At 42.6% G+C, this 23,581-nt stretch overlaps 1 protein-coding gene across 1 annotated transcript; it reads left to right on the forward strand.

The window, feature by feature from the left end:
- Nucleotides 1-992: 992 nt before the first annotated feature.
- On the forward strand, nt 993-22,823 carry TMBIM6 (transmembrane BAX inhibitor motif containing 6). The gene is made up of 10 exons (XM_082636062.1): nt 993-1,100; nt 13,253-13,340; nt 13,745-13,853; nt 16,409-16,529; nt 17,755-17,803; nt 17,908-18,005; nt 18,208-18,287; nt 18,770-18,870; nt 19,570-19,645; nt 20,783-22,823. The coding sequence occupies exons 2-10, from the start codon at nt 13,285-13,287 to the stop codon at nt 20,804-20,806; spliced, it is 714 nt and encodes a 237-aa protein (XP_082492188.1). The 5' UTR covers nt 993-1,100; nt 13,253-13,284; the 3' UTR covers nt 20,807-22,823.
- The last annotated feature ends 758 nt before the right edge of the window (nt 22,824-23,581 follow it).

A 23,581-nucleotide genomic window follows, 5' to 3' on the forward strand; every position in this document is an offset into this window, starting at 1 on the left:
ACCACAAACATAACACAATTCAAAAAACCCACATTATTATTACTAACTTGCCTGTCAACCACGATATGCTTTTTTTATCTTTTTCTTTTTTTGGCTGCATACTCTTTGCCTCTTCGTATGACCATGTTGTATTATTTTTATAAGATATTAAGCGATACTAGAACGATAAATTAGCAAAAAAAAGTTTTTTTAAAAATTGATAGTGCAGAAACTTTTTTTTTTTAATCAGTCTTAGAACTCCTTACTATAAGTTCTTGCGCAAGTATTGCTTCTTGTCCTCGGGGAGCTCCAGTCCTTTGATTTTCCTTGGCTTTCTTCAGGGCTGCCAGAGCAACTCAGCCAGATAGCCACACTCGTTCCCCTCCCACCCACTGCACTAATACCCACCTCCCCCAAGCAAGGTGGATGGGGAGGTGGTCCTTGCAACCCGCTGGCCCCGCCCAAGACCCCAGAACCACCACTTAGGCTTAGAGGGTGATCTCCAGGGTGGGGTCCGTGCGTCCGATGCAGGACTGGGGCTGCTAATTCCTCCTCGAGTTCCTGGAGGATTCGCTGAGCCTTCTAAGCTTCACTAGATTCACGGTAAATTGGCCCTTGTGAGAGCGCTTTTCTAGGTGTTCTCTGAATCTCTTTCCCCCTTTAACATTCCATGACCAGCCTAAAACCAGAATCCCGGGACTTTGCGGTGCTATCCCACCGCGCGTATTGGAGGCTGAATTACTTGCCCTGTGTCTTGGGTGGGGCCTGCCCCTCTTCTTTTTGTCCACTAGAGGCGGCTTTGGACCGCGACCCTTTCTTACTATGAGGGAAGAAGGCGGATATCTTTCGCTACGACGCTGGTTGGCGGCTAGAGTCTTGATCGACACGGGCGTCAAGCAAATGGCTCGGAAGTAAGCAGCCGTTGTTTATGCACGTACAGCCAATGGAAAGGCAGAAGTGCAACCAACGGCCAATGAGAACTTGCCTTAAGCGGAACGCGGGGGCGGGGCTTCCCTCGAGGGGCGGACGCGAGGCAAAGAGTCCGGAGCGGACCCTGGGAGAGTCAGAAGCACATCCGGTGGTAGGAGGGCTGTTTGGACTCTTGAGCGGCGGGTCAGAAGGTACGTCTGAAGCTAGGACTGCGCAAACCGGGAGTGAGAAATGGAAAGAGGGTTAGCAGTTGTTGCTTGAGCAAGAGTGGGAGTAGTCTCCGTTTTCGGACTGACTGCATCCTGGGGAAAGTGGGCCCTGGTCGACAACTGGACTCCGGAAAGCTAGGCGGGGAGGGGAGGAAAACGACAACTACTACCGCGCATGCGCAACTGTACCGGAGCGGGGGAGGGGCGGGGACGAGTCCAAGGGGTCTCTGGGGGTCGTCGAGGCGCGGATTCTGCACGCTAGCGCTAGCGAAGGCTCCTTCTTGGCCTTCCTTCCCCCCCATTGCGCGTCCCTCCTCCTCCTCCTCCGCCCGGTGTAGACGGCCCAGGCCCAGCCTTGATCCCTTGAATTCAGGGCACGTCCCCCGCACCTTCCTTCCGAGGAGAATGAAAGAGAAACCTAACGGGTTTGTGGTCATAGCCGCCCCACCCGACAGATCCCTGGCCTGCTGGGGGTCCTCTGGCCGGGCCCCATTTGGGTGAGCGGCGGGTGCTGGGACTCAGGAGGGCCTGGTCCGGCAGGCTGCCCTGTCACGGCGGGGCGGGTGATGTCACACGTCTCTGTGACCTGCGAGGCTCCTTATTTACTTGGAAGCCAACAGCAGAGGCGGGAGGTGAGGAGAGACCCGGGCCAGGCCTGGCTTGCCAGCCCCCCAGGGCAGCCCCGCTCTGGTCTGATTGGTTACCTTTGGACAGGTGAGGTGGCTTTGGCTTTGCTTGGTCCTGGGCCTTGTGGGCGTCTTTCTTAAAGTCCGCTCAGGAAAGGCGTCGTTGGGCGGTTGCTTTTCTTTTTTTCTTGGACGTACGTGCTGGAGCTGTGGTATTTTTGTGTGTTTATTAAGTGAGGAATTGCAGCCCGGTGCCAGCCCAAGTTGCATTGCCTGCCGCATGAGCCTTCCATTGACCAAACAACAAAAAAACCCTTTCTGAACTTGAGTCTCTGTTCCAGCAATAGTTAAGTTGTGAATGTGTAATCACTAGAAGAGCTGACTGTGCCTGAAACATAGACAAAAATTTCAGGGTTAAAGGTTAATGGCGAATGGGCTTTTCTAGTTACTTATTTATTTCAAGTTTATCTTTTGGTTGCATGTGTAGTTTAAGAATTAAGTTCAAGAAAGATAAAAGTTTCATAACTGCATTTCTTACGGCTTCTGCAAACACATTTCTGTAATTATTTGATTTACCCTCTTTGGTGTTTTATTATTCCTCCTTGTCTAATATTTTTTTTGGCCTCGCTTCAAGAGTATGTTGACATTTAGATTCTCTGCCATTTTCCTCCAGTGGGGTCAGAATGGTTGAATCCTTGAGAAATGCAGTCTGTAATTTGGATTCAGAGTTTCCTAATTCCATTATTCATTTTGTTGTGGAAACCTGGCTTAGTACCCTCTTTCTTCCCTTCTCTCCCTTCCCCACTATTGATCTAGTGAAGTCTCGCTCTCCTAAAAAGGAAAGGTAAAATTAATCCAGATATTTGGTCAGCATTTCCACATCTTTTCTTGATTTATGCATATGGTTCGTACTTAGAAATGCTGAAAAATGCAGAAAAGTATAATAGGAATCAAAATATGTTTGTTGTTGTTGTTTTACAATTTCTCTTGACCTATAGCTGAAACTGCTTTAAGGAAAACTTGCTTTTCTGCTGTAAGGTGTAATAGTAGAAAGAGCACCAGGCTTGAGAGGTCAGAAGACCCCTAACCTGATTTCTGGCTCTACTATTTTTTTAAAAATAATTAATGAATTTATTTATTTTTGGCTGCATTAAGGGTGTTCGTTGCTGCGCGCGGGCTTTCTCTTAGTCGCGGCGAGCGGGGGCTATTCTTCGTTGCGGTGCGCGGGCTTCTTGCGGTGGCTTCTCTTGTTGCGGAGCACGGGCTCTAGGCGCGCGGGCTTCAGTAGTTGCTCCGCGGCATGTTGGATCTTCCCGGACCAGGGCTCGAATCCGTGTCCCCTGCATTGGCAGGCGGATTCCTAACCACTGCGCCACCAGGGAAGTCCGTGGCTCTACTATTTATTTCAACTCTCTGATGTTGGTCAGTACTAATGTCCATTTAATGTCCATTGTAAAGTGTTTAGCACTTTATAGTAATTTCACACAGGTTTTCTTATTGGCATTCAATGAGCTTAGTAGAGCAGGTGTTAGCTAATCATCCTTCCAGATGAGGAAGCCTAGATGACCTTAGGTAAAATGATTTCCCCAATAGAATATGGCAGGACTTGTGACTCCAAATCGAGTGCTCGTGCCACTATTATGCTGCCTTTTTGAACTTACTTTTTAATCTTTAAAGTGGGACTAATCATTCTTGTCCTTTCTTCATGTGTGTGATGATCAAAGGGAATAGTGTATATAATAAAACACTTTGAAATTTGTTTAATTTCATATAAATGCAGTCAGTGGTATTGTTATAAAAGGTACTATTGCTAGCCTGAAGAGTTTCACTTTATTTCATAAACTACCCAAGGGTATTAGTCTCCTCTGGGAAAACACTGAATATTCTCTTGATGCACTATCCTGCTAAATTTTCCTTTGCTACTTTGACTTGGCGGTAGAATCTGCTAGAAGTGTCTTTTACTCCACCTTGTTTTCCTCTAGAGTTTCTAACCAAATTTCATGAAGTAGCTTTTATATTATACATACTCATTTTTGTTTTCAAAAACAGTATTCGAACCAAGGAGAGAAAAACTGTAGAGACTGGCTTTTAGGGCCACTTCAGTGACCCTCTATTAAGGTAGGCTCCTCTCTGAGCCAGCTGGGGAATGCTGATTTGTGGTCGCAACACTTGATTAGATGATGGGGGGTCTAGATTTACTCTAGAGACTTAAGTGTGGGGGGTGCTTACTGTGAAAAGTGTGAGAAAAGTTCCTGAACAATTAACTGGAATCCAAAACACTTGGGAAAAAAAGAGCTTCAAGGATGAGGGCTGAGTGGGTGTGCTGTTTGTCCTAATCTATGTCTACTCTCATTTGGGCTAAATATGGTTTTATTAGGCAGGGATTGCTGGTTTATACTGGAGGATGATTATGTATTTAGGACATTGGGACCGTTCTGCGATTCAGTTTGTCAAACAGTTGTGCTTATAGAGAGGGAGATTCAACAGTGTCCATTTGATGCAAAAAATAATAATAATTTATTGAAGGAAGTAGGCATTCCATCTCCAGTTACTGGTTTGGTTCTGAGGCAGCCTCCTAGAGATTCAGGGTTACCTAATCCAGGGATTTTGGTTCAAGTTAAGGGATGGGCTGGGACATCTAGAGTCCAAATCTAGGACAATCAAAGCCCAGCCCTAGTCGAGACAGAATTTCTTGGATTTCCTGAAATCAAACTGATCTACCTCCTAGGGGTGGCAAGGAAAGCATCAAGCTAATAAACATTTACTTCATCAAATTCTCTACCACATCACATTATCACTTAGTGGTCATTAGGCTGACTCAAAACACCTTTGTGGTCCTGGGGGACAGGAGGTACAGTGTAAATGTACCAGCGGAGAGGCATGCCATTTAAACAAAAGTCATTTTAATCAGTAGTAAGATTTACCAGGTTCCTTCAAATTCCAGTTTATAATTTTCTTAGATTCCCCCTCCCCCCCATTTAATTTTACTCTCTCATTAGGGTAAATATGCCTTCAGGTTATAGCTAGCTGTGAGTTAGTGATTCAATTATATATATATATATTTTTTTTTTTTTAACATCTTTATTGGAGTATAATTGCTTTACAATGATGTGTTAGTTTCTGTTTTATAACAAAGTGAATCAGCTATACATACATATATATCCCCATATCTCCTCCCTCTTGCATCCCTCTCCCACCCTCCCTATCCCACCCCTCCAGGTGGTCACAAAGCACCGAGCTGATCTCCCTCTGCTATGTGGCTGCTTCGCAGTAGCTATCTATTTTACATTTGGTAGTGTATATATGTCCATGCCACTCTCTCACTTTGTCCCAGCTTACCCTTCCCCCTCCCTGTGTCCTCAAGTCCATTTTCTACGTCTGCGTCTTCATTCCTGTCCTGCCCCTAGGTTCTTCAGAACCATTTTTTTTTAATTTCATATACATGTGTTAGCATACAGTATTTGTTTTTCTCTTTCTGACTTACTTCACTCTGTATGACAGACTCTAGGGCTGTCCACCTCACTACAAATAACTCAATTTCGTTTCTTTTTATGGCTGAGTAACATTCCATTGTGTAAATGTGCCACAACTTCTTTTATCCATTCATCCATCGATGGACACTTAGGTTGCTTCCATGTCCTGGCTATTGTAAATAGTGCTGCAGTGAACATTGTGGTACATGACTCTCTTTGAATTATGGTTTTCTCAGGGTATATGCCCAGTAGTGGGGTTGCTGGGTCATATGGTAGTTCTATTTTCAGTTTTTTAAGGAACCTCCATACTGTTCTCCATAGTGGCTGTACCAGTTTACATTCCCACCAACAGTGCAAGAAGGTTCCCTTTTCTCCACACCCTCTCCAGCATTTATTGTTTGTAGATTTTTTGATGGCCATTCTGGCTGGTGTGAGGTGATACCTCACTGTAGTTTTGATTTGCATTTCTCTAATGATTAGTGATGTTGAGCATCCTTTCATGTGTTTGTTGGCAATTTGTATATCTTCTTTGGAGAAATGTCTATTTAGGTCTTCTGCACATTTTTGGATTGCGTTGTTTGTTTTTTTGATATTGAGCTGCATGAGCTGTTTATAAATTTTGGAGATTAATCCTTTGTCAGTTGCTTCATCTGTAAATATTTTCTCCCATTCTGAGGGTTGTCTTTTCATCTTGTTTATGGTTTCCTTTGCTGTGCAAAAGCTTTTCAGTTTCATTAGGTCCCATTTGTTTTTGTTTTTATTTCCATTACTCTGGAGGTGGGTCAAAAAGGATCTTGCTGTGATTTATGTCATAGAGCGTTCTGCCTATGTTTTCCTCTGAGAGTTTTATAATGTCTGGCCTTACATTTAGGTCTTTAATCCATTTTGAGCTTATTTTTGTGTATGGTGTTAGGGAGTGTTCTAATTTCGTTCATACATGTAGCTGTCCAGTTTTCCCAGCACCACTTATTGAAGAGGCTGTCCTTTCTCCACTGTACATTCCTGCCTCCTTTATCAAAAATAAGGTGACCATATGTGCATGGGTTTATCTCTGGGCTTTCTATCCTGTTCCATTGATGTATATTTCTGTTTTTGTGCCAGTACCATACTGTCTTGATTACTGTAGCTTTGTAGTATAGTCCGAAGTCCGGGAGCCTGATTCCTCCAGCTCCGTTTTTCTTTCTCAAGGTTGCTTTGGCTATTCGGGGTCTTTTGTGTTTCCATACAAATTGTGAAATTTTTTGTTCTAGTTCTGTGAAAAATGCCAGTGGTAGTTTGATAGGGATTGCATTGAATCTGTAGATTGTTTTGGGTAGTATAGTCATTTTCAGTGTTGATTCTTCCAATCCAAGAACATGATATGTCTCTCCATCTGTTTGTATCATCTTTAATTTCTTTCATCAGGGTCTTATAATTTTCTGCATACAGGTCTTTTGTCTCCTTAGGTAGGTTTATTCCAAGGTATTTTATTCTCTTTGTTGCAGTGGTAAATGGGAGTGTTTCCTTAATTTCTCTTTCAGATTTTTCATCATTATTGTACAGGAATGCAAGAGATCTCTGTGCCTTAATTTTGTATCCTGCTACTTTACCAAATTCATTGATTAGCTCTGGTAGTTTTCCGGTAGCATCTTTAGGATTCTCTATGTATAGTATCTTGTCATCTGCAAACAGTGACACTGTTACTCCTTCTTTTCCGATTTGGATTCCTTTTATTTCATTTTCTTCTCTGATTGCTGTGGCTAAAACTTCCAAAACTATGTTGAATGATAGTGGTGAGAGTTGACAACCTTGTCTTGTTCCTGATCTTAGAGGAAATGGTTTCAGTTTCTCACCATTGAGAACAGTGTTGGCTGTGGGTTTGTCATATATGGCCTTTATTATGTTGAGGTAAGTTCCTTCTATGCCTACTTTCTGGAGGGTTTTTATCATAAATGGGTGTTGAATTTTGTCGAAAGCTTTTTCTGCATCTATTGAGATGATCATATGGTTTTTCTTCACTTTGTTAATGTGGTGTATCACATTGATTGATTTGTGTATACTGAAGAATCCTTGCATTCCTGGGATAAACCCCAATTGCTCATGGTGTATGATCCTTTTAATGTGCTGTTGGATTCTGTTTGCTAGTATTTTGTTGAGGATTTTTGCATTTATGTTCATCAGTGATATCGGCCTGTAGTTTCCTTTCTTTGTGACATCTTTTTCTGGTATCAGGGTGATGGTGGCCTTGTAGAATGAGTTTGGGAATGTTCCTCACTCTGCTGTATTTTGGAAGAGTTTGAGAAGGATAGGTGTTAGCTCTTCTGTAAATGTTTGTTAGAATTTGCTTGTGAAGCCATCTGGTCCTAGGCTTTTGTTTGTTGGAAGATTTTTTAATCAGTTTCAGTTTCAGTGCTTGTGATTGGTCTGTTTATATTTTCTGTTTCTTCCTGGTTCAGTCTCAGAGGTTGTGCTTTTCTAAGAATCTGTCCATTTCTTCCAGGTTGTCCATTTTATTGGCATATAGTTGCTTGTAGTAATCTCTCATGATCCTTTGTATTTCTGCAGTGTCAGTTGTTACTTCTCCTTTTTCTTTTCTTTTTTTTTTTTTTTTTTTTTTTTTTTGCGGGCCTCTCACTGTTGGCGGCCTCTCCCATTGTGGAGCACAGGCTCTGGATGTGCAGGCTCAGCGGCCATGGCTCACAGGCCTAGCCGCTCCGCGGCATGTGGGATCTTCCCAGACCGGGGCATGAACCTGTGTCCCCTGCATCGGCAGGCGGACTCTCAACCACTGCGCCACCGGGGAAGCCCCTCCTTTTTCATTTCTAATTCTTGAATAATACGTTTTTAAAATTAAAATACAGAGCATATGTAAATTAGGCCTATGATAAATGTCTTCTAAAACTAGATTTTTTTTTTTTAACGTGGACCATTTTTAAAGTCTTTATTGAATTTGTTACAATATTGCTTCTGTTTTATGTTTTGGTTTTTTGGCCACTAGGCATGTGGGATCTTAGCTCCCACAATCCCAGGGGGACCCGGGATTGAACCCTTAACCCCTGCATTGGAAGGCAAAGTCTTAACCACTGGACTGCCAGGGAAGTCCCTAAAACTAGACTTCTAAAAGGGAAAATCATCATCTGTAGCCTGTGAAGGGTGTGTTTGGAACATTCATTAAATGATTATAAACAACAACAAAAATTTAAGAAAAAGGGGAAAATCGTGCACTGAGGACATGAGAGTAATGAATTACACTAGTAAAAACAATGGTTAATATATTGATCTGGTCTTATGTACGAAGCACTATTCTTAGCACGAAGCACTATTCGAAGCACTATTCTTAGCACGTTGTATTATCTCACTTAGTCCTCATCTGTATGAAGTAGGGAATGTTAAGTGTTATTATTTTACAAATGAGGAAACTGAAACCAGTGAGGTTAAGTGCCAGAAACTTGCTCCATCACACAGCTAAGGAAGTAGCCAAGATTCAAACACTGCAGGCTGTACTCTTAACCACTATGCTAGGGACATGGTTGTAGAGTCTACAAACTATTCAGTAGAAAGAACTACTAAAAAAAATTAGAATTCCCCCACCACCACCTTTTTTTTTTTTAACCACATGAGATTTTTCTTCTCTCAAGTATCAATTTGGTCCCTTTGGGTGTGTGGGAACAGGATTCAAGATGGTTGAATTACTACAACAGGAATGAAGAACCAATTCATGCACTGAATGTTTAATTAAATGTGTGAACAATGTTTCTTTGGTTTGTTTAATGTTGTTAAATTGTATACACTGAGGCAGCTTCTGGGCTGGCTCCAGGAGCCAGCAAGCTTTTCTTTGTCAAAGGCAAGGATTTTTAAAAAATGAATACTAAGTGCATGATTGTTTTGTATAGCTTTTGGCCACTTGGCCATGTTTCATATGCATTGTACTTAATAGGTGTTGGAATAAGATTGAGGAGAATTTTTTTTTTTTTAATTTAAGGCTTGGCTGTTGATAATAATATTTTGTTTTAGGACATGGGTAAGGAAGATTCTTAGAAAACAACAATAGATTTAACAATATGTAAGAAGACAGAGATGTTAATTGATAAGAATATCTGTCCCCTCCTACCTGCCCCTGCTGCCCTTTCCTCCTCAAACAAAAGCAGACCCCAGGAATACCTAACTCAAAACAATGTGTTTACTTGAGTTTTTCTATCTTGATAAACCTATGCAGTAAGGGTTTTTTTGTTTTTGTTTTTTTGGCAGCACTGGGTCTTCGTTGCTTCACGCGGGCTTTCTTTAGTTGTGGCTAGCTGGGGCTACTCTTTGTTGCGATGTGTGTGCTTCTTGTGGTGGCTTCTCTTGTTGCGGAGCACGGGCTCTAGGTGCATGGCCTCCAGTAGTTGTGGCACACGGGTTCTAGAGCACAGGCTCAGTAGTTGTGGCGCATGGGCTTAGTTGTTCCATGGCATGTGGGATCTTCGCAGACCAGGGCTCGAACCCGTGTCCCCTGCATTGACAGGGGGATTCTTATCCACTTAGCCACCAGGGAAGTCCTATTGTGCAATATGTTTTTTGTTTTGTTTTCGGGTGGCTCTGGCAGAGAGGTTGGCCTGGGGAACCATGGATGGTGACACTTCCAACAAAGCTTGAGCAATATATGCATGACAAATTTTGACAAGTTTTGGTATCCTGCCTTTCAAAGTATGAAGGCATAAAATGAGTCTCTAAACTAAATTAAAGGAATTTGGTTATGTAACACCTGAACATTTACTTCTCATTTACAAATGCAGTGCAGGCATATTTCCCATGAGTCTCTGAGGCACTGTCCACCTCCCTATTTTAGATTTGAGTATAGAACTCTGTATGAGTTGGGGTCCAGGGTGAGACAGACCAGTGCTGGTATCCGTTCCGTAATGGGCTTCAGTGTATGTTAGGGGGAGTCCTATAATGAATAATTTTTGAGTAACTTGTAGTATACGTTTTCCCTTTATTTTGATAAAATATATATAACATAAAATTTATTGTTTTAATGTACTTTTACATTTATTTTTATTTTTTATTTTGTTTATTTTTTTGGCCACGCTGCACGGCTTGCAGGATCCTAGTTCCTTGACCAGGGACTGAACCTGGGCTCTCGGCAGTGAAAATGCAGAGTCCCAACCACTGGACTGCCAGGGAATTCCCTGTACTTTTTTTTAAAACCGAGATTGTCGCTTAACTATGGGGGCCCCTCTGGAATGTTAGCTGAGTTACTTGGTTAATGGTTTTGAATACTTCAAGCCCTATTGAGAGCTGTCTGTCCCTGGGGCTGAAAATACTTTTGGTATGGGAGCTGCTATTTTTGAGTTATGAATGCAATTTAATCTTGTTTAGCTGAGTTTGCATATGAACCATTGAAACGTAGATACCTTTTCTCTACAGCTTCTGAGCACAAGTAGTTGAGGCTAAGATAGAAAACTGGTAAGTTTAGTCTATCTGGCAAAAGTTATAAGAACAGTTTTAACTCATTACTTATCTGTATGTTAGTTCTTGTTTGTCTGGAACAGACCGAGAGCAAACTGTCGTATATTTCCTTGATTCTAAGACCTAACTTTTTTCCCCTCTAATTTTAACAGTTCTGAAATTATGTCATATTTATTAAATGTATACTTTATTGCATTTTTCCCCATGAAGCTGCTGCTACTAAAATTGCTGTGTACCTTTGCATCCAGAAAATTTGGTGATTACATATTTCACTTAAATTTTAGAGTTGGTAGTGATGTTGGAAAACTGGTTTTAATTAATTTTTTAATGATTTTAAATTGCAAGGCACTAAATCATGGAGAAATTCATATTTGACACCTCTGTTCCTACCCTCACAACCTTTGATGGTTTTGGTTTTTCCATCAGCAGTTGTAAGAGAGACAGTCAGTAGCCCCTGGGAAATGCCAGAGAGCAAACTGCCATTCTCCCCTCCCAGTTTCCATTCAGTGGGGTCTGGTTACAGAGTGTTGCCCCTTTCTGACTAATAATCCCCAGGATATTTGAGGATTTAACACACACACACACCCACACACACCTGAACTCTTGAAATTGGAAGCAGGAGGCACTCTAGCTTTGTTTTGAATACTGAGAAACTTGGCTCTGAAGGTTGCTTCAGTGCTGTTGCAAGTTCTGTCTAGGGATGTCATTAAGGCTGTTAATGGAAGCTTTAAACAAAGACACTTTGCAGGTGCTGGATTCTGCCATCCTGTAAGTGTGTTCTCTAGAGGACGGATTCATCATGGTTATGGAAGGCTTTGGTTGGCTGTGCAATAGCCTGCAACCATTGCACCATCTAGATCAAGAGGGCCCAGAACCCCGTGACTTGGAGGTGAGAGGAACGGCTTTAGTAGGTTCTGCAGCTTCTCACTGTATATATCCTTAAGAACAAAACTAACAATACAGTTGAGGTGAGTAGGGATGTTGGTGAGAAAGGAAAGAGGAAATCAGAGAGAGCAAGCCAGCCATTGTAATTGTTCCATATATGAGAGAGCGCCTCAGGAAACAAGCGGTAGTGATGCTTGTGACTCTAAGGATGGCATCTTTCCACTGGCCCAGGATTCCTCGGGAAGTCAGTTTGGGGATTGTAACTTTTATTGCCTGGATTAATTTTGCTGAGTATTGGGGCTAGGTGCTGATAGAATGGGTGTGAGTAGTAGGCCTGTCTTTCCAACAACTTAGCGTTAATCCCCTCCTCTCCCCCGTTTTTGGCTGATTTGAAATGAATGGGTATTATGGGTCTAATAAGAATCTGGAGGATTGATATTTAGGAAGGATGAAAGCTCTTGATTAGATTTTTAGTTCTGTAGGTTAAATGTGTTTATTTAGGATTGCATTGAGATAGGGGAGGGAGCAAAACTTAAGATCATGACTTTATGGTATTGATGTAATGTAACCTGGTTGTAGTTCAGTTTTAAAATGCCCTTTCTGACAATTGGGACAGTTGACAAGATCTGAATAAGGTCTGTAGATTAGATAATGGTATTGTATTATTGTTAATTTACTGATTTTGATCATTGTTTTCAGGATATACATACTGAAGTGTTTAGGTGTAAAGAGGCACTGTGTCTTGCATAGTTAAGAAAAGGTCTCCATGTATTGCTATATGGGGGGGATAAAGCAAATATGGTGACATACTAACATTTAGGAAATCTGGGTGAAGTGTGCAGAAATTCCTTGTACTATTCCAACTCTTCTGTAAGAAAGGTTCTGAGATTGTGTTTTAAAAAATTCTCTCTGCACAAATTTCTTTTTCATGGAGGAACTTTCCTCTTTTTAAAATTGTGGCTCCCTTACAGTTCAGTTCTAAATTGCATTGGGTGGAAAGTTTCTAAATGTATATTTGAAAAATGCAAGCCCTAGTGTCAGACCCAGCTTTATAATTTTTCTTTTTTATCTTTAAACTTCTGTGCCTTTGCTGAGGGAATTCTCTGGCATCTTGAAAAAATGACAAGTTGCTTTATGTTCCAGTAAGACTGGGTCCCTTTAACTAGCTTGCTAATAGAGAATTTCTCAAAGAAACAAACTCTCTTTTAAAGGGGCAGGATGGGGCTTCCCTGGTGGTGCAGTGGTTGAGAGTCCGCCTGCCGATGCAGGGCACTTGGGTTCATGCCCTGGTCCGGGAAGATCCCACATGCCGCGGAGCGGCTGGGCCCGTGAGCCATGGCCGCTGAGCCTGCGCGTCCGGAGCCTATGCTCCGCAACGGGAGAGGCCCGCGTACTGCCAAAAAAAAAAAAAAGAAAAAAGAAAAAAAAGATGTTAAAGGGGCAGATTATCTTCTGAAAGAATAGAAATCAAATGCTAGTAATGAAACAGTTTGGGGAGAAGAAGATGGGTTCCTCTGACCCCTTTAAAATGGTTGTGTATGATTGCAAATGTATTCTAGAAGGAAATATATAAAAATGCAAATGGTGTTAGGGCAGTGGGATTTTAGATATAACTTTCATTTTTCCAAACTTGTATGTTGCTGTTTTTCATAAGAAAGTTGTTTGTTATTTTGTGTGTCCTTGTATCTTTAAAATAACTTTTCTTATTTCCTTGATTCCACAGAGTGGAGGCTGTGTCCCACAGACTCTAGCATCATGAACATATTTGATCGGAAGATCAACTTTGATGCACTCCTTAAATTTTCCCACATGTAAGTGCTTTGACCTTAACTGTACTTCCATATTACATTTCCCTTTATATCTTGTTTCTTTTCCTTTTCCTGGTGTATTAACTTTTGTACGTATAAACTAACATATTAACTTTGCTAGAATCCAGAGGATCTGATAAAAGCACCCAAAGTCTAAGGGCTGCGGTGTGGTCGCTGGAAAGCCATTTAGTTATTATAGTTTGGGTAATGATTGTTCATAGTTTGGGCATTGGGGCTTTCCTCAGCATTTAAGATTTTCTGTTTGTGAACCTAGTTTTCAAAGCGTTCTTTTTTTTTTATTGTGCCAAAACTTTTACATATTCCCTGGGAAGAAGAAGGAAGATTATTCTTAGCTTAGAGATGAGATTGGTCCTAGAGTAATGGCCATTATTAACATTCTTTCCTAGAACCCCCTCGACACAGCAGCACCTGAAGAAGGTCTATGCCAGTTTTGCCCTCAGTATGTTTGTTGCGGCTGCCGGGGCCTATGTCCATGTGGTCACCCACTTCATTCAGGTAAGAGCAGTTTTCTCCTCTAGTTGCTGTGGCCCAGATCGCATTAGGAAGAAACTAGCTCAGCAGGGTGGTACAAGCCTATGTCCTTCCTTAATACTTCTCAGTAGTTTGGGATCTGAACCCAGCCAGAGCCAGTTGTAAATCAGGACATGCAGAACCATTTAATTTTTCTGGCAACTCTGCCCTCTCTAGATACTGAAAACAGGATGTTTTGGCCCTGACACTGAACAGTGTGCTGCTGACACACAAGACCCCCACCCACTGGGGAGACGTCTGCGTGCTGGGGTGGTTTTGCACAGTAACTTTTTTATCTTTTCTTCCTCTTTTTTTTGCCTGAATGACTGTGTAGTACTTGGATACAAAACACTGATTGTATGATTATCAGGAGAGACAGGGTTGAGACCTTTAAGGATTTGGCCCATTTTATTCTTGGAGAAACTCATTTTCCTTTGTTGAGTGAGAGTTTGAGTTTGGCTAGAAGCAATAAAAGGGATGGTTGAGGAGTACTCGAAAAGTTTGAAGCTCACAAACCAAGACTTGTCCGTTTTGGAGTGACCTTTTTAATGTAAGTACAGGGGTGTACCTGTGTTGGCATTTGCCCCTGCTGGGAGTGGCATGATCAGGCATCCCTTTGCTCAGGCACCTCCTGGCAGAAGTTGTGTGAAAAATTACTCTAGACACTCAAAGATAGGGCTTTGATCCCTCAAGTTCAGACTAAAACATAGTCTACCTTTTAGGCAGAAGTGGCCCTTTTGGTTTCTGGTTGTGTTTTGTTTGTTTTTTTAAGTAATATAGTGAAATATAGTCATCCTCATTATTCATGGATTCTGTATTTGTGATTTACCTACTCAGCAAAATTCATTTGTAACCCTAAAATCAGTTCTCACGGTGCTTTTGTGGACCTTTGCAGCCATACACAGAGTGGCAAAAAATTCGAGTTGTCCATTGCACCATGTTCTAGCTGAGATTGAACAAGGCAACACTGCCTTCTTTCAAGCTCTCATACTGTAAACAAGTGTCTTTTTCATAGTCTATTTAGTGCCACATTTTCTCCGTTTTTATAATTTTTCTTGGTGATTTTGATGTTTAAAATGGCCTCAGGCATAGTGCTAAAAAGTGCTGAGTGGGGGGCCTCCCTGGTGGCGCAGTGGTTGAGAGTCCGCCTGCCGATGCAGGGGATACGGGTTCGTGCCCCGGTCTGGGAGGATCCCATATACCGCGGAGCGGCTGGGCCCGTGAGCCATGGCCGCTGGGCCTGCGCGTCCGGAGCCTGTGCTCCGCAACGGGAGAGGCCACAACAGTGAGAGGCCCGCATACCGCAAAAAAAAAAAAAAAAAAAAAAGTGCTGAGTGGTATTGCTAAGTGCAAGACTGTGATGTGCCTTATAGAGAAAATACGTGTGTTAGATAAGCTTTGTTCAGGCATGAATTACAGTGCGGCTGGGCACGAGTTCTATGTTGATGACTCGACAATATATATCCAATGAAAGAGCTTAAACCTTTATTTCCTCCAGGAACATTTGTTCAGTATCACTGATTCATTGCTTACAGTGGCTGTATAAAGCAGAACTACTGTGAAAACTGAGGATTGACTCTACCTTTAAAAGAAGGAAGGAACTTTGGTGTCCACATACATCCTTGATGATTTTCCTCTCTTTCTAATGCTTGTAACTTTTCCCACTTGCTTTAAAACAAAAAATTTTTTTCTTATAAAACTAATGCATGTTCATTGTAGAGAATTTAGAAAACAGACTAGTGAGAAGAAGGAAATATAAAACCCCATAATCCCATCATCCTAAATTAACATTTTGGTTCTTACTCTCTGTCTCAGTTCATTCAGGCTGCTATAACAGAATACCATAAACTGGGTGGCTTAAACAACAAACGTTTCTCAGAGTTTGGGATGCTGGGAAGTCCAAGATCATGATAGGTGCTGGCAGACTTGTTTTGTGGTGAGGGCCAGCTTCCTATGTAAACAGTCATCTTCTCCTGTGTCATCACATGGTAGAAGGGGCAAGGGAGCCCTCTGGGATCTTTTTTATAAGGTCACTAATCTCCTTTTGTGAAGGCTCCACCCTTATGATCTAATCACCTTTCAAAGACCCCACCTCCAAATACCATTAAATTGCGGGTTAGGATTTAAACATGAATTTGAGGGGGTGGGCACAGTCATTCAGTTTTTTCTGTGTGTGTGTATATACATTTGTGTGTGTGTGTGTGTTTTAAAGTGATCAAAAAGAGGTCATTCCTACTTGTTCTGCAGATTGGAATATGCTTCAAGCACTTGTCACTTTGATTCATCTTTTCTGTTTCTTGGGTCAGACTTATAATTTGACTTGGGCAGTTACAGTTAATGGACTGCCTCCAGCATCCACCATGGTCCTGACCTTGTCCTTCAAGCTTCTGGTTTTTCTCCTCAGCCCTCACTGCCTTTTCTGCTGCCTCCAGGTTAGAAACAAATATTAGGAAGTCCAGGTGAATATTTGAACCCGATAAGGTCTCTTGCAAAATAAATTTGATACTTTCAAGTGTTTAATTATTGACTGCATCTAACAGGCTGGCCTGCTCTCTGCCTTGGGCTCCCTGGGGTTGATGATTTGGCTGATGGCAACACCTCATAGCCATGAAACTGAGCAAAAAAGACTGGGACTTCTTGCTGGATTTGCTTTCCTTACAGGTATGTTAAGGGATTGGTTTAACTTTGAGGGAGGGACACTGTATTTTTAGTATCTCTTTAGATTAAGGCCCAAGATATATATTTATTCTGATGCACCCCAACTGGCACACTGTACCATCCTATCTTGTATTTGAGTGTGCCTTGTGTTGCTTTCTTATTTCATGTAGGTGCATCTTGCTTCCCCATCTAGAAGGCTGTTTGTGACTAGTGTCTGTGACTTCTACTTTTGTATCCAAAAATAAGCATTTGTATGCTTGAATGAATGACGTTTAAGAGCTTAGGTAGCATAACTTGTTAATGGTGGACATGGGACTAAACTAGGCCAGGAATCTGACCTAGTTGAACTCAACTGGAAACTATCATAGGAGCATCTCTTCTGAATCTTGTGGACAGTTAATTAAAGTCATACATTGAGATCCATCCTACAGGGCACTTTGCTGATTCTCAAGAAAAGAATTAAAAGCGCAGATCTTCTAGAATTGTCATTAAGGAAAACAGGTCTCAAGGTACATAGTAAAAATACTTGCAAAGCAACATTTGAGTTAGTACAACTCGTTCTGAGTGCGTCTAATCTATACAGTGTTGAAGAAATTGTAGAAAGGAAGGGATTTAGAGATTTAAGATTTTTAGATCAGGGAAAGCTAGTTTTTGAAGGTACTAAAGGGGTGGGGTTATCAAAAGGAGAGAAAAACCAGAGTAGAGATGTTGGAGCTGGAACAGGTTGCCGCTGCACCCTCCTGTTGGCAAGTGTCCACCTGCAGAACCGGTCTGGCCTTTTCTGCTACAGAGGGAGTCAGCCTTCATGACTACAGGTTGTTGGCCACAAGGCACTGCTTTGCTCTTTATCCTTTTCATCTAATTCCTGATGTGGCCTACATTACAGTCTCACATCACTGCTCTTCAGAGTTTTGCAGCCTTATAATTTAGCTGGAAAATGTTTGACATGCCTGCTTCATTTTTCCTAATGTCTATTCCTCCTGGGTCATCTATGATTTTCAGCCAAGGGGACAGTTGTGCAGGTCTGTCCATAAATAACTCAGTCGAGTATTTGTTCTCTGGAAAACAGTTAAGGATGGAAGAGAGAAAGATTTAATTACGTTAGTCCACTTGTTTTGTTGTTTTCTAGGACTGTAGGCATGCCCATGCTATTGATGATCAGCTTTTGGATGAGAATCCTCTTCAGAAATTGGTGTTAATGCTGTGTCTGCGGCTTTTTGTTTTCTAGGAGTTGGCCTGGGCCCTGCTCTGGACTTGTGCATTGCCATCAACCCCAGGTAACTATGGTAGTAGTGTCTTATGAATATACCTTCTAAATATACCTTCTAAATATAGATTATATACCTGTAGCCCTTGATACAATGGTCTTTTCCCTTAACAGCATCCTTCCCACCGCCTTCCTGGGCACAGCAATGATCTTCACCTGCTTCACCCTGAGTGCACTCTATGCCAGGCGCCGTAGCTACCTGTTTCTGGGAGGTATGTGTGGACTGGAAAATAGGGAGAGGGTCTCCACTTTAGCCAGAATTCTCACTAGGACCTTTACCCTCACCTCCAACTTGTGACTGTTGGGTTGAAATTGAAAGCCTTCATTTTGTGGGGAAAGTAAAGAATGGTCTTAATGGGATTGCCTTGCTTTGCTTTGGCTTTTCTCAAGATGGCTTTTTGTCTTTTCTTACAGGTATCTTGATGTCAGCCATGAGCCTGATGCTCTTGTCTTCCCTGGGGAATCTTTTCTTTGGATCCATTTGGCTTTTCCAGGTGAGATTTGCATATAACTTTGCAGCAGCCATTTACCTTGCATTTCTTTTTCTTGCTTAATAAGTCTATCTTAGCCAAGATAGACTCAGAATTCTCATCTTTGTGGGGCAGTGCTCTTGAAGCCTCACCACTCACCCTCCCAGGACGGAGCCTTCTGCTACAGGTGGAAGTACAAACTGAACAGGGGTTGGGCATTGCAGTGGATATGGTTTGCTCAGAGATCATTTTTCTAAAGCCAGTCCAGCAGTGGCTCCTTGTTAAAATGATTGAAGCTCTTCCAGTGACCTGAAAAAATAAGTGCAGAATTGTGCCTAGGGAAGTAATACGGTCTTCACTATGGGCTTCAGTTCCCACGAATGTTAATGTCTGTAGGGTTAGCGTTCGATGTACTTTCGAGCAGCCAAGGGCCAGAAAGAGGTATGGCTGTTTTTTCTCTACAATGTTTACCACATGGTAACCTCATCTCATTCTTCTTTTGTTAGGCAAACCTGTATGTGGGGCTGGTGGTCATGTGTGGCTTTGTCCTTTTTGATACTCAGCTCATTATTGAAAAGGCTGAAAATGGAGATAAAGATTATATCTGGTGAGTGTGAAACCTGGTCTTTAATGAGTATGAAGCGGGGAGGCATAATCTTCCTTTCGACGACTCTTTTCTGATTCTCTGGGATGATCTTTTGCTTGGCTTCCCTTTCTTTCCACATCGGTAGGAATAAGAGTGGACCAGATGGCACTGGCTGACTTATGTGGCCAGCCTTCAGGGGCATACGTGATAGGATATCTATGGTTTTGGAACTGTGCACCAAAAAGCATCATTTCCCTCAATTCCTGAAAGACATCAGATTTTTAAAAGTTGGACTAATAATATGTATTTAATTATCCATACTTTGAATAGTGGTTACCACCTCTAGGCAGAGGAGAGGGAAAGGGATCTTTCACCTTTTACTCTTAATACTGTTGTATTCTTTAAGCCTTTAACAATGAGAAGAAGATATGCATATAATTTTTTTAATGTAGTAATCCTCTCAAAATCTCAGCTAGTTAATGGTAGTTCCAGGGTTCAGACTTAGGCCTCTGCAGAGTCTAAATTTTCTTTTCTCTATGCTCCATGGCTTTGCTGAGTTGAAGAGGATCTCAGACACTAGAGTTGTACTTAGTTGGTGGTGGAGTGCTGGTGAAGTTGACTCTTGGGGTTGGGGCGGGGTTTCTGTGTTCTGCACCTTTGTGGGCTTGTGGATAAAGGAAAGTGGGAAGTGCAGTTTGTGACCTGGTTCTTCTCTTTCAGGCACTGCATTGACCTCTTCTTAGATTTCGTTACTCTCTTCAGAAAACTCATGATGATCCTGGCTATGAATGAGAAGGTTAGCACCACCCAAAGATGAAAGACTGGCTCCTGAGCTCAGCATCTGTGTGTACTTAAAGCTTGAGAACTTGCTCACACTGTGTGGGTCCAGGGTAACTGTAAGGCAGGCCACTGAGTAAGAGTTCAACTAGAAGTCTTTAGCTGTTGGAGAAAAAGGAACAAGTAAAAATCATCCTTTTTTTTTTTTCTTTTTTAAATGAATCCCTGAGATTAGTTTCAAAAGGAAAAGAGCTTTAGTGGCAACAAGAAACAGTCTACTATATGAGGAATTTAAAGGTTGTAAAGATAGTTGTGACTCAAAAAGATATCCTAGAGGATTTATATAATACCACCAGCTTTTGTATATATATTTTAGAAATAGGCCAATTTTACCCATTTGTTAGTCTTAATTTTTTTCAGGAGAGGCATTCTATATAGGGTTAGTGAGTGGCAAACATCATCCACTCCAGTAGTAGAGGAACAAATGAAAGCACAGGCCTTTCTTAACAGAATGTAAGGTGGAATGTGAGTCGGTGCAGTGGTGATGGAAGCAGTTGACCAGATGGGATTGGTGGTCCTCTGTCTGGTCTGTACCGCGACTGGACTGAGGACCAAGCAGGTCCTCCAGTTTCAGTCAAAACAACATCCTTTTCATCCATGTAATGATACCCTGGGCTTCCCCCCAGTGCAATGAAGAGTTCAACTGGACTGTATTATTTCGAATGTTGATTTATGCCGAGGATTTATGCTTTCTTCTTAGGCCTAATGGGAAGTTGATCTTGGCTTGGTCTTGGCCTCTCATTTAGTTATTTTAGGGTAGACCGCTGGTCTGCAGCCTTCAGTGGTTGGGATCTGAGCTGTCGTGGTTGTGAGTAGCCAGGAGTGGTTAGGCAGCCCACCTAGCTACTCATGGGGTAGCAACGGGAACAACTGATCAACCTTGATGGTTGTCAAGTCTGTAGCAACTTGGGAGACCACCAGCAGAAGATGGTTAAGATTTAGTTCCTCCTATACTGAAGGAGCATCTCTCCTCCCTTTTTACTGTCCGGATCCCTTCCAATCACTAACCAAAGGCAGTGAGGTATCGGCTGACTCAAGAGTTTTAGCTTAAATGTTAATGCCAGAAGTTAACTGGGTAATTTTCCTCCATTTCTAGGATAAGAAGAAGGAGAAGAAGTGAAATGACCATCCAGCCTTCCCCAATTTGACTTCCTCTCCCTCCGCCCCTCATTTCCTCTTTGCACACATTACAGGTTGCGTGTTCTGTGATAATGAAAAGCATCAGAAAAGCTTTTGTACTTTGTGGTTTTCTCTATTTTGAATTTTTTGATCAAAAAACTGATTAGCGAAATATAGTTTGGAGTTTGGCTTCATATTTTTGGGGTTCTTCCCCGCTCCCTTTTCTGCCATCCCCCATCCCTAGCCTCTTCCTCTGCTCAGGCAGCCAGTCCGCCGTGATGAGGAGCGGGATCCGCAGAGGAAGCAAACTCCAGGAGTCCGCTTTACGACTGAGCTTCACGAGTGGACCTGAACTGTTTGGTAGAGACGCCTTGCTCCACCCTTCTTCCCTCAGCGTTGTTTGCTTTATGCGCATTTCCTATGGGACTAGGCAGTGTGTTTTCCATTGGAAAGACGTTTGCTGGTCCCATTGTTACTCAGGCTTATTATGTCTGAGCTGCCAACCCCTACAGAGAACATGAAAAGCCTCTTCTGGTGGATGCTTTGCTTCCCCTGAGCTGCCGGAGTCACTGCTGGTCTGGCATACATGCCTTTCTGCCTTGCTGTCACGAAAGGAGTGTAGATTTGTGTAGGTTCCCTTTCCAGTCTCTTGTCTGGCCCTCGGAATCTGCCTGCTTTCCATCCGTGGGGTGGGAGGGTTTTAGCACAAAGGGAAATTCTTGTCAGGCATCTATGAAATGGCTGATTATGTATGGCAAGATATAATGTAGAGTTCCCAGACTTGCCCTTTTTTTTTGGTTAAATTGATCACTACCTTAGTTACTGAGTGGCCTCTACCAGGTGGCTGTGATTAAGGGTCCCGGGAGAGGAAGGATAGAGAAGGGGCGGCATGGCTGAGCCTCTGAGGCAGTTGTGACTAATCCTGCCAGACAGACCCAAATGAGGGCCTGTTTGGGGCAGGGGAGAGTAGTATCTCCCCCATTAACTGAGTGGGTCTTTGTTCACACCAGTGGCACGGGCCGTGATGGCTTGGGAGGCAGCATTCATAACAGTCCTTAGGTGCGTTTTTGTCTTATCTTGGGCACTAATAGGTAGTGTCAGGCCAGAGATTTGGGGCAGTAGGTAAATGTCCATTTTACAGATGCACTTCAGGTTTTGGTCTGTTCACCTGTTTCTGGAAATCTGCAGCCTTTAGGCAGGGGCTGGGCAACCAAACCTGCAAGACTTCTGCTTTCCTACAGCTCTGTGTTTGCAAGTGTAGGGGGGCAGTACTAATGGGGTCACCAGCTCCTTCCCTGTGAGCTGCCACAGCCAGCTGGCACAGAAGATCAGGCACCCTTGGGAGTATTTGTGGCTCTGGCTACTCACAGGGCTTTAAAGTAAGGGGAACTGAGCCATTGAAAACTCATTGCTAGTAGGACACCATTTTTGGCTTTCCCTGTTCACAACCAGTACCCAGTTTGACCCAGTGGCTACTGGTTCACAGTGCACCACATCACTGTGCCATCCCATGAAACAGTTTTGTTCCCAGGCTGTGTGATTTCTGGAGTGGCGTGTGACTCGGAATGGCTCGCTTCTGCAGAGGATGCTGCCCTCTGATTTAGCTGCTGTCTCCAGCCTGTGGCTTGAGAATTTACTAAAAGGGATTTCCTTCCCATTCAGCCCCCAATAGCAACTTTCCATACATTTGTTGATTCTCTGCTAGGCCTGAGAATCTGAGTTACATCTCCTGAAGCCAAACTCCACCTCTTGTGCTTTTTTTGCTTGGGATGAGGAGCTTTTCTTTAGAAACAGTGCCAAGAATGACAAGATATAAAAAACTACTTTTAAAGAAAATGCCTAACAGGTTTTTAATACAGTAATCACTGTAATTATCACTTTCTTTTCTAGTTCCTTGGTTTCCAGCTCAGGCTGCATTCTCTAACTCATACTGTGAAGACAAAGGTGTTTTTGATTCAGAAATATATGGAATCTACATAGTCTTAATTTGTAAAAAATAAAGAAAATTCCTTAACCTTTCCTGGTATAAGTGTGTGTGAAATTCAAGGCCACAGCTGAATGGGGGGTTTGGGGTGCTGTCTGACTTCTTGTTCTTGGGGCTGGGAGTAGGACAGGATTAAGTTTGTTCTAGGTATGAATAGAAATAAAGAGACCCCCACTTGGGCCTCTCAGTCTGTAGCCCCAGCTTGCCACAGATGTTGGGGATATTCTCTGTTCCATACACAGCCCAGGCCTTTTTCTGGTCCTCCTACCCAGCCTTTATCATAGGGGGTTCATGGTAGCAGCACGTGTAGTTGGTTCCAATATACAGCCAAGCTTTGACATTTGGGGATGCATAATGGAAAAAGCACGACAATTCCCTCATTTTGCAAGTATCGTGGTCTGCAGTATCTGTGGTCACCCACTGGGCCCGGCTCTATTCTCGACGGTAGGAATCATCAGTGAAAATATAAAAATCCTTGTCCTCATAGAGTTTATATATGTGATTATAAACCAAAATTTGCATTACAGTCAGGTTACTCCCATTTTGTCACGCTTGCCCTCTGGTTGTCACCCTCATTGTAAACAGCTTCCTGTTACTCTGACTCCTGGCTGAGGCCCCAGCTGAGGTGGAGCGGGAAATGTGAGGTGTTTCAGGTACTATCTTCGCACCCTCAATCTTTGTAACCAGAGCAGGACAGTGAGCTCCCTTTTAGTCTTCCCCCAACTAGCCCACCAGTCACAAATTAAACGGAAGAGGTTAACACACAGCTCGTTCCACGCCTAGCAGACCTGC

This window comes from Mesoplodon mirus (genome assembly GCF_964341445.2).
Source record: "Mesoplodon mirus genome assembly, chromosome: 11".
NCBI lineage: Eukaryota > Metazoa > Chordata > Mammalia > Artiodactyla > Ziphiidae > Mesoplodon > Mesoplodon mirus.